Raw genomic sequence first — 12,079 nt, forward strand, 5'->3', positions numbered from 1 at the left:
AATTCACTTCCGTAGCAGATAAAATTGAACAGTTGACTGCTGTCTAAATTGACTCTATTTGATTCTATTGTTTGGAATGCAAATTTACAGGCACTCTTAACTTTAACTAAAATATTTGGCCTAAAATGTTCAGTGATCTTCATTACGTTACTTTAGTTCACAGATTGGATTCTTAATCTATTAGACAGACCTGGTATAATGATCTTGTAATTTTGCATCCAGGACTATTATTAGCAGTAATTAGTAGTGAATGCATCTCCCACACTCCCCATCCCATTCCCAGTAAACCTGGGGTATCCTCAGCTGCTTCTGCCAAACAGCGTTGGTTTCAAAGCCCTCCAAGGCTTGCTAATCCTCAGTGGTCTCTAAGCCTGATTCCTGTGATGGCTGAAAGCAGAGATGGACAGCTGTTCTGAAGTCTTTTCAGTGTGTTCAGGTCCCTTTAGGGACGGCAGAACAACCCTCTGGTTCATTACCTCCTGCTGTTTGCAGGTTGGCTTTGGGACCAGACTTGCTGAGGATTTGTTTGGCGGTGCATTTCTCCTGCAGAAGTGTGTCACGACATGTGTTAAGATCCCTTCCTCTGATTTCCACTCCATTTAACTCATTTTGAAACCACAGGAGTCAGCTCTTCAGGCTTATTGTGTGGAAAAAGTGATGTAGTCCTTTGTTTTAGACTGACCCCCTCTTGTAAACAAGGATGGAGCCAAGTATGTTTATCCACAAGTTCATACAAGTTTTAATCTCGCTCTCTTTATAGGGGCACTTAATGGGATTTTAATGTTGTGGCTTAGCTCAAGGCCTAACCAGTGTTTTCTTACAGAAATAGCCCAGTTAACCAGCTATGACAGTGGAATTGCGGAAACCCCAGAGACCGATGATTCTGTGAGTGTAAGTTGACTTGGCCTCTTTTTTTTTTTACATTGACATTAATATCAGTGCAACCTATTTCACACTTGTGATGGAAAATCATGCATGAATGTATTAATATCTTTGGCTTTACCATAATGGAGAAATACAGATCAGGCATTTCCTGAACATCTAGAATCTTCCCTTTCAATTTCATTTTTTATAAGATCCTACGAGGAGGCGTTGAGATGCATGAAATCTGCCTCTCATCATGTCTAAATGTTGGATTTATTTTTTCATCTTATTTTGTATAAAACTGACCAATAGACACTCAAGAAATCGCTAAGGCCATACCCAACATGTCACTCTTCATTCAGTCGGCATCTGAGAAACGTGAAACAACGTGTAAAATGTTTATTGCTGCTAAAGCTGCTGCAGTGGTTTTGGAAAGGAGCACAGAAGAAGAGTTTCAGAGATGAAGGGATTTGATTCATATGTGGGTAGCATGCTATATGCAAGTGCCTTTAAATGTGAATTTCAGAAAGTTTAAAGGAATCCTTTAGAACCCCAAGGTGTTAGTCATGTTATATTTGCACACACAAATGTAAAAACAAATCTTCTGTCACCTAACACCTAAATGAGGAGAGAAATTCTTTGACTAGTGATGTGTTAAATTTCTATTGCTTTTGAAATGTGATTAAAAATTGCTGTAATTTCTTCACTTTTCTCTTCAGTCTCAGAGCCTGAGTGCAGCATTACGATCCCGCCGAAAACCCTGTGAGATGGACTTTGAAATGATTAAACTCATCAGCAATGGAGCTTATGGGTAATATTTTTTAATACAGTGCAGGCCTTATGTCTACTGTGAGGGTAATAATTACCATAGCTTGTACAATCTAAAAAAAGTATCAAAGTCAACTTTGTCTACTGCACACCACATATATGTTGAGTGAGGAGAGAGACATAGTTACTCCAGGAAATGGTGCTATATTTAATAAAGAATAACAGCAGATTTACTGCAAATGGACAATAAATAAAGAAAATAGTTAGTAATAAATATTAGGTATACAAAAATAGTTTAAAAGTATGTGTGCGTGTAACACAAAAATTCTAATTCAAGCATTCTCCCATTCCCCTGACATATTATAAGTATAGCATAGTATTAAAAATGACAATTGTCATTTATTCAACAAAAAATAACCTAAATATGAAGTAGTTTAAAAATGGCATGAAAGAAGAATTGATTAATTACTGCGTTTAGTATGAATTCCATCAATGAAAAAGCACAGCAACAGCATTGATTTTTTTCTGTTCTTTAGGATAATATTGTATCCAGAAATACATATGAGTTTTGGTTTAGATGATTTAAAGATGGTGACTGCATTTTAGCGAATGTTAGCATTTTTTTATCACTATATAGCATTCACCATAAGAGAGAATGTTTGCAATTAAACATACACAATTACATTTTGAAACTTATTTGTACACATACTAATATAGTTCCATAGATAAAAACATTTATAAACATGATAACTATAAGAAGCAATAAGCTCAAGAAAACACAGACAGGTAAAATTAGACCAGTACTGATTTTAAGAGTTAAAATATCAGATAACAGCATTTATTATTTGTTTATTTTATCCCAGCGCTGTCTATTTGGTACGGCACAAAGAGACTAATCAACGCTTTGCTATGAAGAAGATAAACAAGCAGAACTTGATCCTAAGGAACCAGATCCAACAGGCCTTTGTGGAGAGGGACATTCTGACCTTCGCCGAGAATCCTTTTGTTGTCAGCATGTACTGTTCCTTTGAGACACGCAGGCACCTTTGCATGGTCATGGAATACGTTGAGGGTAAGGAATGTATATATTCTCATTACTGTTAAAAAAAACAACCAAGAAGAAAAATAAATCCCTGAACTGATAACAGTAACCGATTATTAACATCTTGTGATTGACAACAGTTTTAAACGGGACATTGTAACCCTTTTTCCACAGGTTAACACAGTTCATTTTGGTCTTAATAAAATGTTTGTGACACACTTTGGTCAAAATATCTCAGGATCAAAAAACTTTTTCCCTTTCCCTGCCCTGTTCAGAAACACTGGTTTCAGCTAATGTTGAGAATGAGCCTCTGTTTACTTACATGAGCATGAGCAACCCAGCACTGAGGTGTGAGGAGCAGAAAAGCTGTCTTTTAGTCATTTCTTCTGGGTTCTATTTCTGATCTCATTCTTAATAAGTACACATTTCTCTGAGTTTGTTTTGTTTGTTTTGTTCATTAAACCTAACTTTGTTCTCTCAATTAAATGTGGAAGGACTCAGGCGAGGTGGTGCAACAACTGAAGTGCTTGATATCTACATAAGATGGAGGACAGAATCAGAACTCAGAACTCGTTTTATTCCACGTTTTTAGCCTTTGACAGATCACAAAAACTGACCGGGTTGCTTTATTTCACAGTAACAATTGGGAACTATTGTTTTTTGATAGGTGGTGATTGTGCAACTTTGCTGAAGAACATGGGTCCTCTGCCTGTGGACATGGCCAGGATGTATTTTGCAGAGACCGTTCTGGCCTTGGAGTATCTGCACAACTATGGCATTGTTCATCGAGATCTGAAACCAGACAAGTGAGTTTCCCACAACATCTACTGCCTTCAACATCCACTGCAAGGGGCAGCAAGGCCACAGTCATGTTCATCTCTGTTCATATGCATGTGTAGCTTCTCTCTTTGTGGTTTTTATATGCCCTCTGTCACTGTATTTACAGTTTGCTGGTTACTTCAATGGGCCACATCAAGTTGACCGACTTTGGCTTGTCAAAAGTGGGCTTGATGAACATGACCACGAACCTCTATGAGGGCCACATTGAGAAAGATGCAAGGGAGTTCTTGGATAAACAGGTGAAGAGTTAGAAGTCTGAAAGGCTGTATTATTTTAATTTATTGTGTCAGTGAAATATCTGTAGTACTCTGCTATACCCTTGTACCATCAAAGGGGTACCTTTTCACTTCCTTTATTTAGGGAACATAATTATATAAAATACATTATATATTATTTTAGCTATATGTTTTAGTTTGTACAAATATGCCCCTTTGTCCATATTAAATCCTATTAAGTTACAAAGAATATTATTGTACCTTTGAGAGCCAGTTTATATAAGCATTTAATACGAGACACAGTGACATCTTATAGTTTTCAGAATGCTTGTCAATTAAGCCATTACTTTATTTGTTGTAGGTATGTGGCACTCCTGAGTACATTGCTCCAGAAGTGATCCTCAGACAGGGCTATGGGAAGCCTGTGGACTGGTGGGCTATGGGTATCATCCTGTATGAGTTCCTTGTCGGCTGTGTGCCCTTTTTTGGAGACACACCAGAGGAGCTCTTTGGTCAGGTCATTAGTGGTCAGTATCATTTATTATATATTTTTTTAACAAACCCCATTTCCAGAAAAGTTAGGACACTTTCTAAAAATGAAATAAAAACCGTATTCTGTAATTTGTAAATTTACTTAAAACTTTATTTAACTGACAAATGTAAGAAGAAAAAAATTCCAATGTTTTCTTTGACCAACTTGTTCATGTTTTATAAACATAAACAAATTCAGAATTTGATGCCTGCAACACACTCAAAGGACCACAATATGAGTGAAATATTTATAGATATTTTAATTTTACTGGCTTAAAAATTTCCATAGTAAGCACATGAATTTTCAAGATAAAAAAGGAGGACCCAGTAAAAGATTTTGTGCCAAACTTTTAAAAAGAATTGTGAAACGGTTATAAAGAACATTTTTAATGCAGTATTGCAAATGTTTTTTTTTTCATTAACTATCAAATATAGATAATATTTGGAAAAGATTCAAGAAATCCCAGTCCATGTAGAACAAAAAAAACATGCAGAAAACACTGGTGAATGTGCATGACCTTTGAGCCCTCAGATGGCACTGCATGAGACTTCGTAAAGCTGTGACAAATATAGTCAGATGGGCCTAGGAGTACTTTGAAAAGTCATTGTCAATTAACACTTGGCCAAGGCACTGGCTTATCTCGGATGGTCAGTGGAAACATGTTGTGGTCACATGAGTCCATGTTTCAGCTTGGTGAAAAGGACTATCCAAATTGTTATCAAAGAGCTTGCAAAGGACTACAGCTTTTGTATGGGGGATACATCAGTGGCCATGGCATTGGTGACCTGCATATATGTGAATGAACTACTCTTGGAAGTCTGTAGTTAGTTCAGCAAGACAGTGTGAGGTCAAATGTTTAGGCAACAGGTCTGCTGGCAAAACTTGAAAAATAGTATTCTCACTTCCCAAAGGATTAAAGGATATAATTAAAAAGAAAGGTGATGTAAAACAATGGCAAACATTCCTCTGTCCCATCTTTTTTTGTGTTGCAGGCATCAGATTCAAAAACTTGTTAATATTTACAAAGTGCAAACAAGATAGTCAGTTGTTGTTTTTATTCCATTAAACAAATCTTCAAGTGAATTAACAAATTACAGATTTCAGTTTTATTGAATTGTCCCAGCTTTTATGGAAAGGGGTTTTTATATTCATAACACAAGTTAATCTATATTTAATAGACTGATGTTTTTTACTTATACTGTTTATAGATAATATAGTATATCTGTTTATTCTGTTATTTTCTGTCACAACACATAAAAAACTTATTATTTACTAAAATATGAATATGTCATTGCCAAGGTTGTGTGGGGAATGAGTTGCATGATTATTCACAAAATTTATTGAACATCCCTGCTTCTGTGCACTAGTTTTATCAGCCTTGAGGGAAACAAATAATTCAGTCATAATGCTACTTGCAAGAATTGCATCTGTACATATCTATTAGCCTTTCAGAGAAAGATATAGGTCTTGTAGTGGAACCAGAAAACATCTTTGAGTTTCTCATTTCAAAATGTTATTATTGGTTTTAAGACAGCAGTTGTTGAAACCTTCCCAGCCTGTTTTAGCACAGTTTAGTAGGATATCCCCCTGCACGTTCACTGCAGTTTATACTGCCACTGTATTTCAGAGGCTGTCCTGAGTTATTAGTCTTGTAGTCTATTCAGCCCCTACTGGTGACTAGTAGATGTTACAGTTTAGTTTTTGAAGCAGAATAAAAGACCTCCCAATGACTAAAGCTTAAGAATTAATTTTACTGAGTGTTGTTATAAACAAATTTAAATCTGCCTTTGCAGTTACAGGACCATAGATTTGCATTTTTATGCAAGCATTAACCTAGTTGACATTCCGACCTCTGAGCCTTTGTCTCGGCAAATACGACCTTCAAAAAATCTTGACACTGACTACTCCAGACAGTAGGTCCTCTTTTCCCTAAATGAGTATCAGGCAATACATCTCTGAAAATTAATGATGCGACAGGACACATTTGGTTTGCTCTCCATCATGAGGTTACCATGGGACTGAGTGTTAATTAAGGAGCCTGGAAAAGACTGTGCTAGCTGCCATCGCCCTGGGCATGGATGCATATTCATGCCCCCAATTTGATTAAAATGTGTGACCCGTGCTGCCGTACAGACAATTGGGGCCTAAATAAAATGCGGCCTCTCATCTATCTCCACCTCTGGCCTTTTAGTGAAGCATTCCCCCTGCTGGTCCTGGATCAGCGTAAACATGGCAGTGTCTATTCAGCCCTGAGCACATCCCCAAAGCGGATGCAAATTACACGAGTTGTTGCGATGTTTATGCATGCCTGCTTATGCACACTAGGTATTGTGATTCAAGCCTGTACGCTCAGAGATGAGCATCCAATTGTTTGAATTCATGTGAGAATGAGTCCTACATATTGGTTTGTGTAATGTGACGGAGAGGTAATGCATCTCGTTAGTTCAATGAAAGCTTGATGGACGAATGGCTTTCGTATTTTGTCCTCTGTGTTTTCAACGTTTGATGTTGAGTAAATGCAAGGCTGTTGTAATGCCTAGATGGTCACTAGGTGTGTGTTTGCCTTGGTGTCTTTCCAGATGAAATAAACTGGCCAGAGGGAGAAGATGCTCCTCCAGCTGACGCTCAAGAGCTCATCACACTGCTGCTCAGGCAGAACCCTCTAGAGAGGCTGGGCACTGGTATGCCTTCACTTTCACACCAGATTTTGAATGTTGATCACTGAATACCCCAAAACTGTTCACAGAACATTTCCCAGAGCTCAGACGGGGCTGTAACGATCACAGATTTCCACAATGAAAGCATTGTAATAATTGTACCTTTGTGTATGTATTATATCTATATGTCCATCCAGGACTCTGACATTTTGAGAGCCTTTGATTTTTAATAACCAATAATTTAGTACAATGAGATTTTAAAAATAAATTTAAGTTGAAAATAATTTATTTAAATTAATTTAAAAATAGTTTTCTGCTGGTTTACATGTGCTTAAACATTGCCTAACCCAATTAACTGAGATATGTAAATATGAATATAGATTCTTAACACTCATATCCTAAACTAGCTGTAGTGCAATACTGGTTTATGTCAATACCCTCTTATTTTTCAATTTTTCAATATTTATATATTTTTATTTCATTAAACTTTCACTGAGGATTTGGTACATTTTATATTTTTTTAGTTTTTTTTTTTTTTTTTAACTCTGATTAATTATTGCATTTTATCATTTATTATGTTAAGAAGATTTAGGAATTAATGTATCCCAGGAATTTATCTTGTAAAGACTACTAGATTGTAATTCTTAATTGAAGTGAACTCTCGGCTTTCTCCATAAAGGTAAAACAAACATTTGCCTATTTAGCTTCACAGGCCATAGAGAAAAGCCTCCATTCTCAGCCTAAAGCTGATCTTCTTTTCATCTGAATAAAATAACGCATGGTAGGGCACATTCATCAGAACCAGCTCTACCATTCAACTGGACCTCCAGTCTCCCTGAAAGGTCACTCGCAGCAAATTACATTGCATAATTTATGACTATGTTATCAACGTTAGCTGCCTGCCATTGAAAAACGTGTGACTCTGCACTTTCTACCTGTCCTGATTGTCTGCTTTTCAGCTCCATTAAGAATTCCAATGTATGTCAAAACCATGTTTGTGAAAGACTGAATATTTGCCATACTTTTTATCTGTTTTTTTTCCCAGCATTTTTCACTAGTGTAGTAATGACCTAATTCAAAAGGGCATTTCAGTTTTTCAAACCGTATTCATTGCTCAGTCATTAAAATGTAAAATGGAGTGGTTTGATGTGAAATGTTCATGAATTCAGTGTTGAAAAAATGTTCTTGTCCAAAGAGTTGCATAAATACAAATGATACAAATACTCTTAGGCTTGAGGCCTTGTTTAATAGTTGTTTTGAAATAAGGTTTTGGCTTAAAACATTTTTAAAATTCATTGCCTACAGACAAATGGGATTGTTAAATGAGAATGTAATATGTGTGCAATCAAACTCACATCCGGTAAAAGTACATATAAATATTCCCCCTTTAACCTTTATTTACTCTCTGTGAATTTGGAGCTGATGTAGACTGGTGTATGTTTGTGTGTGTATGTATATATCAGCAGGAGGAGCCTATGAAGTCAAGCACCACCAGTTCTTCCATAATCTGGACTGGAACAGTCTTCTCAGACAGAAGGCAGAATTTATTCCCCAACTGGAGTCTGAGGACGACACCAGCTACTTTGACAGTCAGTGTGTGTGTGTGTGTGTGTGGTTGTGTGTGTGTGTGTGTGTGTGGTTCATGCAGGCAGAACAGAAATGAGAGGCAGAAACTGTCAGCCGCTGTCAGCATGAATCAAATGTAGATATGAACATTGGCCATGTTATATGTTGGTGTACTAAAACTGGATTTGTAAAATTACAGTTGGAATATATTTGAAGACAAGACAGCTGAACAGTTTTCTACTACCCTATTCTATTACAGCTGGTGGCTGTAGAATCAAACAGCACCTTAACCCCAATGCGGCTTTAGAGTTCTAAAGGGGTCTCGACTAAAATGGAAGGTGTTGGTGTTTTTTGTGTGCAACTGTAATTCACATAATACATACCAAATTTTTTTACAATTACAGAACTACAGTACCTCCATTAAAGCCTTGAATATGAACCAGTACCCACAATGTTTTTCTTTCAGATCTGCTAAGCTTGAATGAATGGATAGATAAATAAATAAATAAATAAATAAAAGCACTTAAAGTAACACTATGTAATATATAGTTTTTCTTAAAATTACTGCTTCAAAATCATGACAAGCCTCTGTCATTGCTACACTAAAGATCTAAATATATGCTCTCATGTACTACCACATAGGAAAAAATAAATGGCCAACACAACATAACACAAAGCAGGCTTGTGCAGTGTCAGGCTAGATTTGTTACAGGACTGGATTGTTTTTTCCTAAAATCTAATTTAGCATTTTCCAGTATCGTTAATTCATGCCAGTTCTAGATAAAACAAACGTTATTCTAAGCTGGCTGTGTATGTGTGTCTGTGTGTATTCATTCCCTGAAAAGCATAGATTGGGGTGTGTGAGGGATCAATTTAGTCATCAATTTGTGACTATAGCACAGTCTTCTAATGAGTTGAATTTCTCCAAGTCTCAGTTTTTATGCTAGTATAGAATATATGTGAGAACAGTAAATGTACTGTAATTTAGTATGCGCTAAAGCACACGAAGAGTGGACCTTGAAAAGTGTAATGTTTATTTAACTGTGAATTAGCATTAAATATACTTTATGATCATATTATTATTTGTATCTACAGCTCGATCTGAAAGATACCATCACCTGGAGACCGAAGAAGAAGATGATACAAATGATGAAGACTTCAACGTTGAGCTGCGCCAGTTTTCGTCTTCCTCACACCGATTTTCCAAAGTGAGCTTCCTTCTCTGTAACAGTGCTCGGACTAGTCGATAAACTTCAGAAGCCTTTGCGCAACAGTGTAATGAATCAGTCAATACCTTCCAAATTACTTAAAGCCAAGTGCATTAAAGGTGAATGTTTGGGAATCTTCAGATCTTCCTTTGTTAAGGCTGAAGCAATTATCCAAATGAGTCTTTTCCCTTTCTCTGGCTGTAGCATTAGTGTTTGGGCTAGAGCACAGACCCTTTTCATGCATTTGCTGTTACATGTACAGCTTTTGTTTTTCAGTAGTATAGGAAACAAAAGCACAAGAAACTATGGTGCATTCTAACATGCATACAAATACATTTGGTGCATTGCAGTATGGATCCAGGAATATTGTCACTTGTGTGTTGCAGGTTTTTCTTGATGTGCAATAGTTGTAGTGTATGGGCTTGAGATAGCTCTGGAATATCCCTGAAATGTGTGTGACAACAAGCCTTTGCTGTCCATTAATTATACATTGTGTGATTTAATGTATATAAAGCAATCACTTCCAAAGTTCCACATCTTTTTTTTAGAATGTAGTTTTGTATTCACTCCAAATTCATATGCATTTGCTCTTTTTTTGTCTTTTCAATGACAAAAATATGTATAACACTTAATATTAGTACTTAATATTATTACTTATTAATTAGTATGTTGCATATTTAAATACCTGTACTTTTGTGTTTGTGTATGTACATTTATTAATAGGTGTACAGCAGTCTGGATCTGTCCCGTGGGCAGCTGGAAGAGAAGGGAGAGCAATCAGAGAAGAAAAGTGAGAGTCCTCTGACTGTAGACTCTCTCAGCTGGACCCCAGACTTCACTGAGATGTATGTCATAACGAGCTGTACCATTACTTTGCTTCCAGCTCAGTGCTGAAAAAACAATATATTAGCACTAGTTATATAAAACCTTCCTTATTTATGTTTTCTTACATGTACAAATCATGGGCTAGATGACAGATAGTATGCTTTTTAAGAGGCTGTCAGTAATCGTAAAATTCTGCTTAACATAAGGCAATCAATTTACACCTGTTATAAAATAAGCTTGGACAATAAATTAAAGTAGCATTCCCCCGTATGAGAATGGGTTTCCTTCGGGTGCTCTGGTTTCCTCCCAAGGACCAAAAACGCTGGTATGGAGAGCTGGTAGGGAGAGTTTTTAGATGATGTGAATTTAATCTGAAGGAATATATTCACATCTTCTAAAAAGTCTCCCTCCCAACTCCCAGTATTCCACATCTCCAGACTGTTGGTGTGTACATCACCAAGACTTAAGTTACAAGAGGTTCAAAGTGCAGCCTTAATATTTTATAATGATAACTGTACTCTGCAGAGACATATATACAGCAAGTTACACTGTTAGCATCCAGAGATTCTCCATTGTCATTTGATTGGAATACAAATCACTGTCAGACTGGCTCATTTAAACCCTTCTCCTGGACCAAGTTGTGCAATGTACACCAGCTTTTTTTGCTGGACACAAAATCTATTGTAGTTTTTTAAAGTGACATTCAGATTCTGTTTGTGTTCAGTTAATTAGTTTATGTTCAGTTTTTATAGCCAGTAGTTAAATGTGACATTTGTGATTTTAATCCAAAATTGTTTTTTTATAAAAGTGTATTTTTTAGGAGGATGTTTTCTTACTCAAAACTTGTTTAATGTGTTTCCAAAGTCCCAGTGACTGTAATTGGGTAAAAAAAAAGGGTCTCAGTCCAGTAAGCTAGGCTTTTTCTCTTTCTGCTCATGACGGAAGAATGGCATCTGGAGGCTTTTAGACAATGAATAGACCTCCAGATGTTGAAAAGCATGAACCAAGATCAGGATATTGCGCTATTCCTTAATGTATGATTATTTTTTCATTGTCAAATATGGTCAAATCATAATAATCTGTGGTATCTGTTACTGGCCAGAGGCTATGGTAAAAATATAATACACACTAATATTGTAAACTCATGTAACTAGATATATATATTGTTTCCACCCCTTGAACAGGCCATCCTTGTCACACTCGTCTGACACAGAGAGCACCAGTCTGGGCAGGCGTTCAGGTCTGCTGCCTAAGTTTGCAATTTCAGCAGAAGTAGATAGCTGTGAGTGCTCCCTGGCCCTGGAGGACACCTGTAAATTGGACTTCTCTACTGGAGAGCTGCCTCAAGATGAGCCTGATGCAACCACACCCTGCAGCACTGTTAGCAACTCCACTCTCTCAGGTAAGACAGAAAATCAAATCCGACACCTCTAACAGAGGCTTTTTTTTCTCCAAATATCACTGAGCTTGAGGTTAAAATGGGGTATAGACATGTATGCTAAAGAGGAAAACAGAGATGGATCTGAAACTTATAGCCAAGAATGGTCTGAACATGCACGCTA

At 36.8% G+C, this 12,079-nt stretch overlaps 1 protein-coding gene across 7 annotated transcripts in view; it reads left to right on the plus strand.

The window, feature by feature from the left end:
- mast4 (microtubule associated serine/threonine kinase family member 4) overlaps positions 1-12,079 on the plus strand; it is a 140,616-nt gene that overhangs the window by 117,294 nt on the left and 11,243 nt on the right. For 4 of the 7 annotated variants that reach the window (XM_066657980.1, XM_066658012.1, XM_066658021.1 and 1 more), the window contains 11 exons: positions 824-891; positions 1,584-1,675; positions 2,496-2,704; positions 3,342-3,480; positions 3,621-3,753; positions 4,091-4,256; positions 6,841-6,942; positions 8,382-8,507; positions 9,580-9,692; positions 10,416-10,537; positions 11,702-11,919. In XM_066657980.1, coding sequence (XP_066514077.1) covers positions 824-891; positions 1,584-1,675; positions 2,496-2,704; positions 3,342-3,480; positions 3,621-3,753; positions 4,091-4,256; positions 6,841-6,942; positions 8,382-8,507; positions 9,580-9,692; positions 10,416-10,537; positions 11,702-11,919 — 1,488 coding nt within the window. The remainder of the gene's footprint in view (positions 1-823; positions 892-1,583; positions 1,676-2,495; positions 2,705-3,341; positions 3,481-3,620; positions 3,754-4,090; positions 4,257-6,840; positions 6,943-8,381; positions 8,508-9,579; positions 9,693-10,415; positions 10,538-11,701; positions 11,920-12,079) is intronic. The other 3 variants (XM_066657989.1, XM_066657997.1, XM_066658005.1) reach the window with 3 other exon arrangements.

Source organism: Hoplias malabaricus, chromosome 2, assembly GCF_029633855.1.
Source record: "Hoplias malabaricus isolate fHopMal1 chromosome 2, fHopMal1.hap1, whole genome shotgun sequence".
Lineage (NCBI taxonomy): Eukaryota > Metazoa > Chordata > Actinopteri > Characiformes > Erythrinidae > Hoplias > Hoplias malabaricus.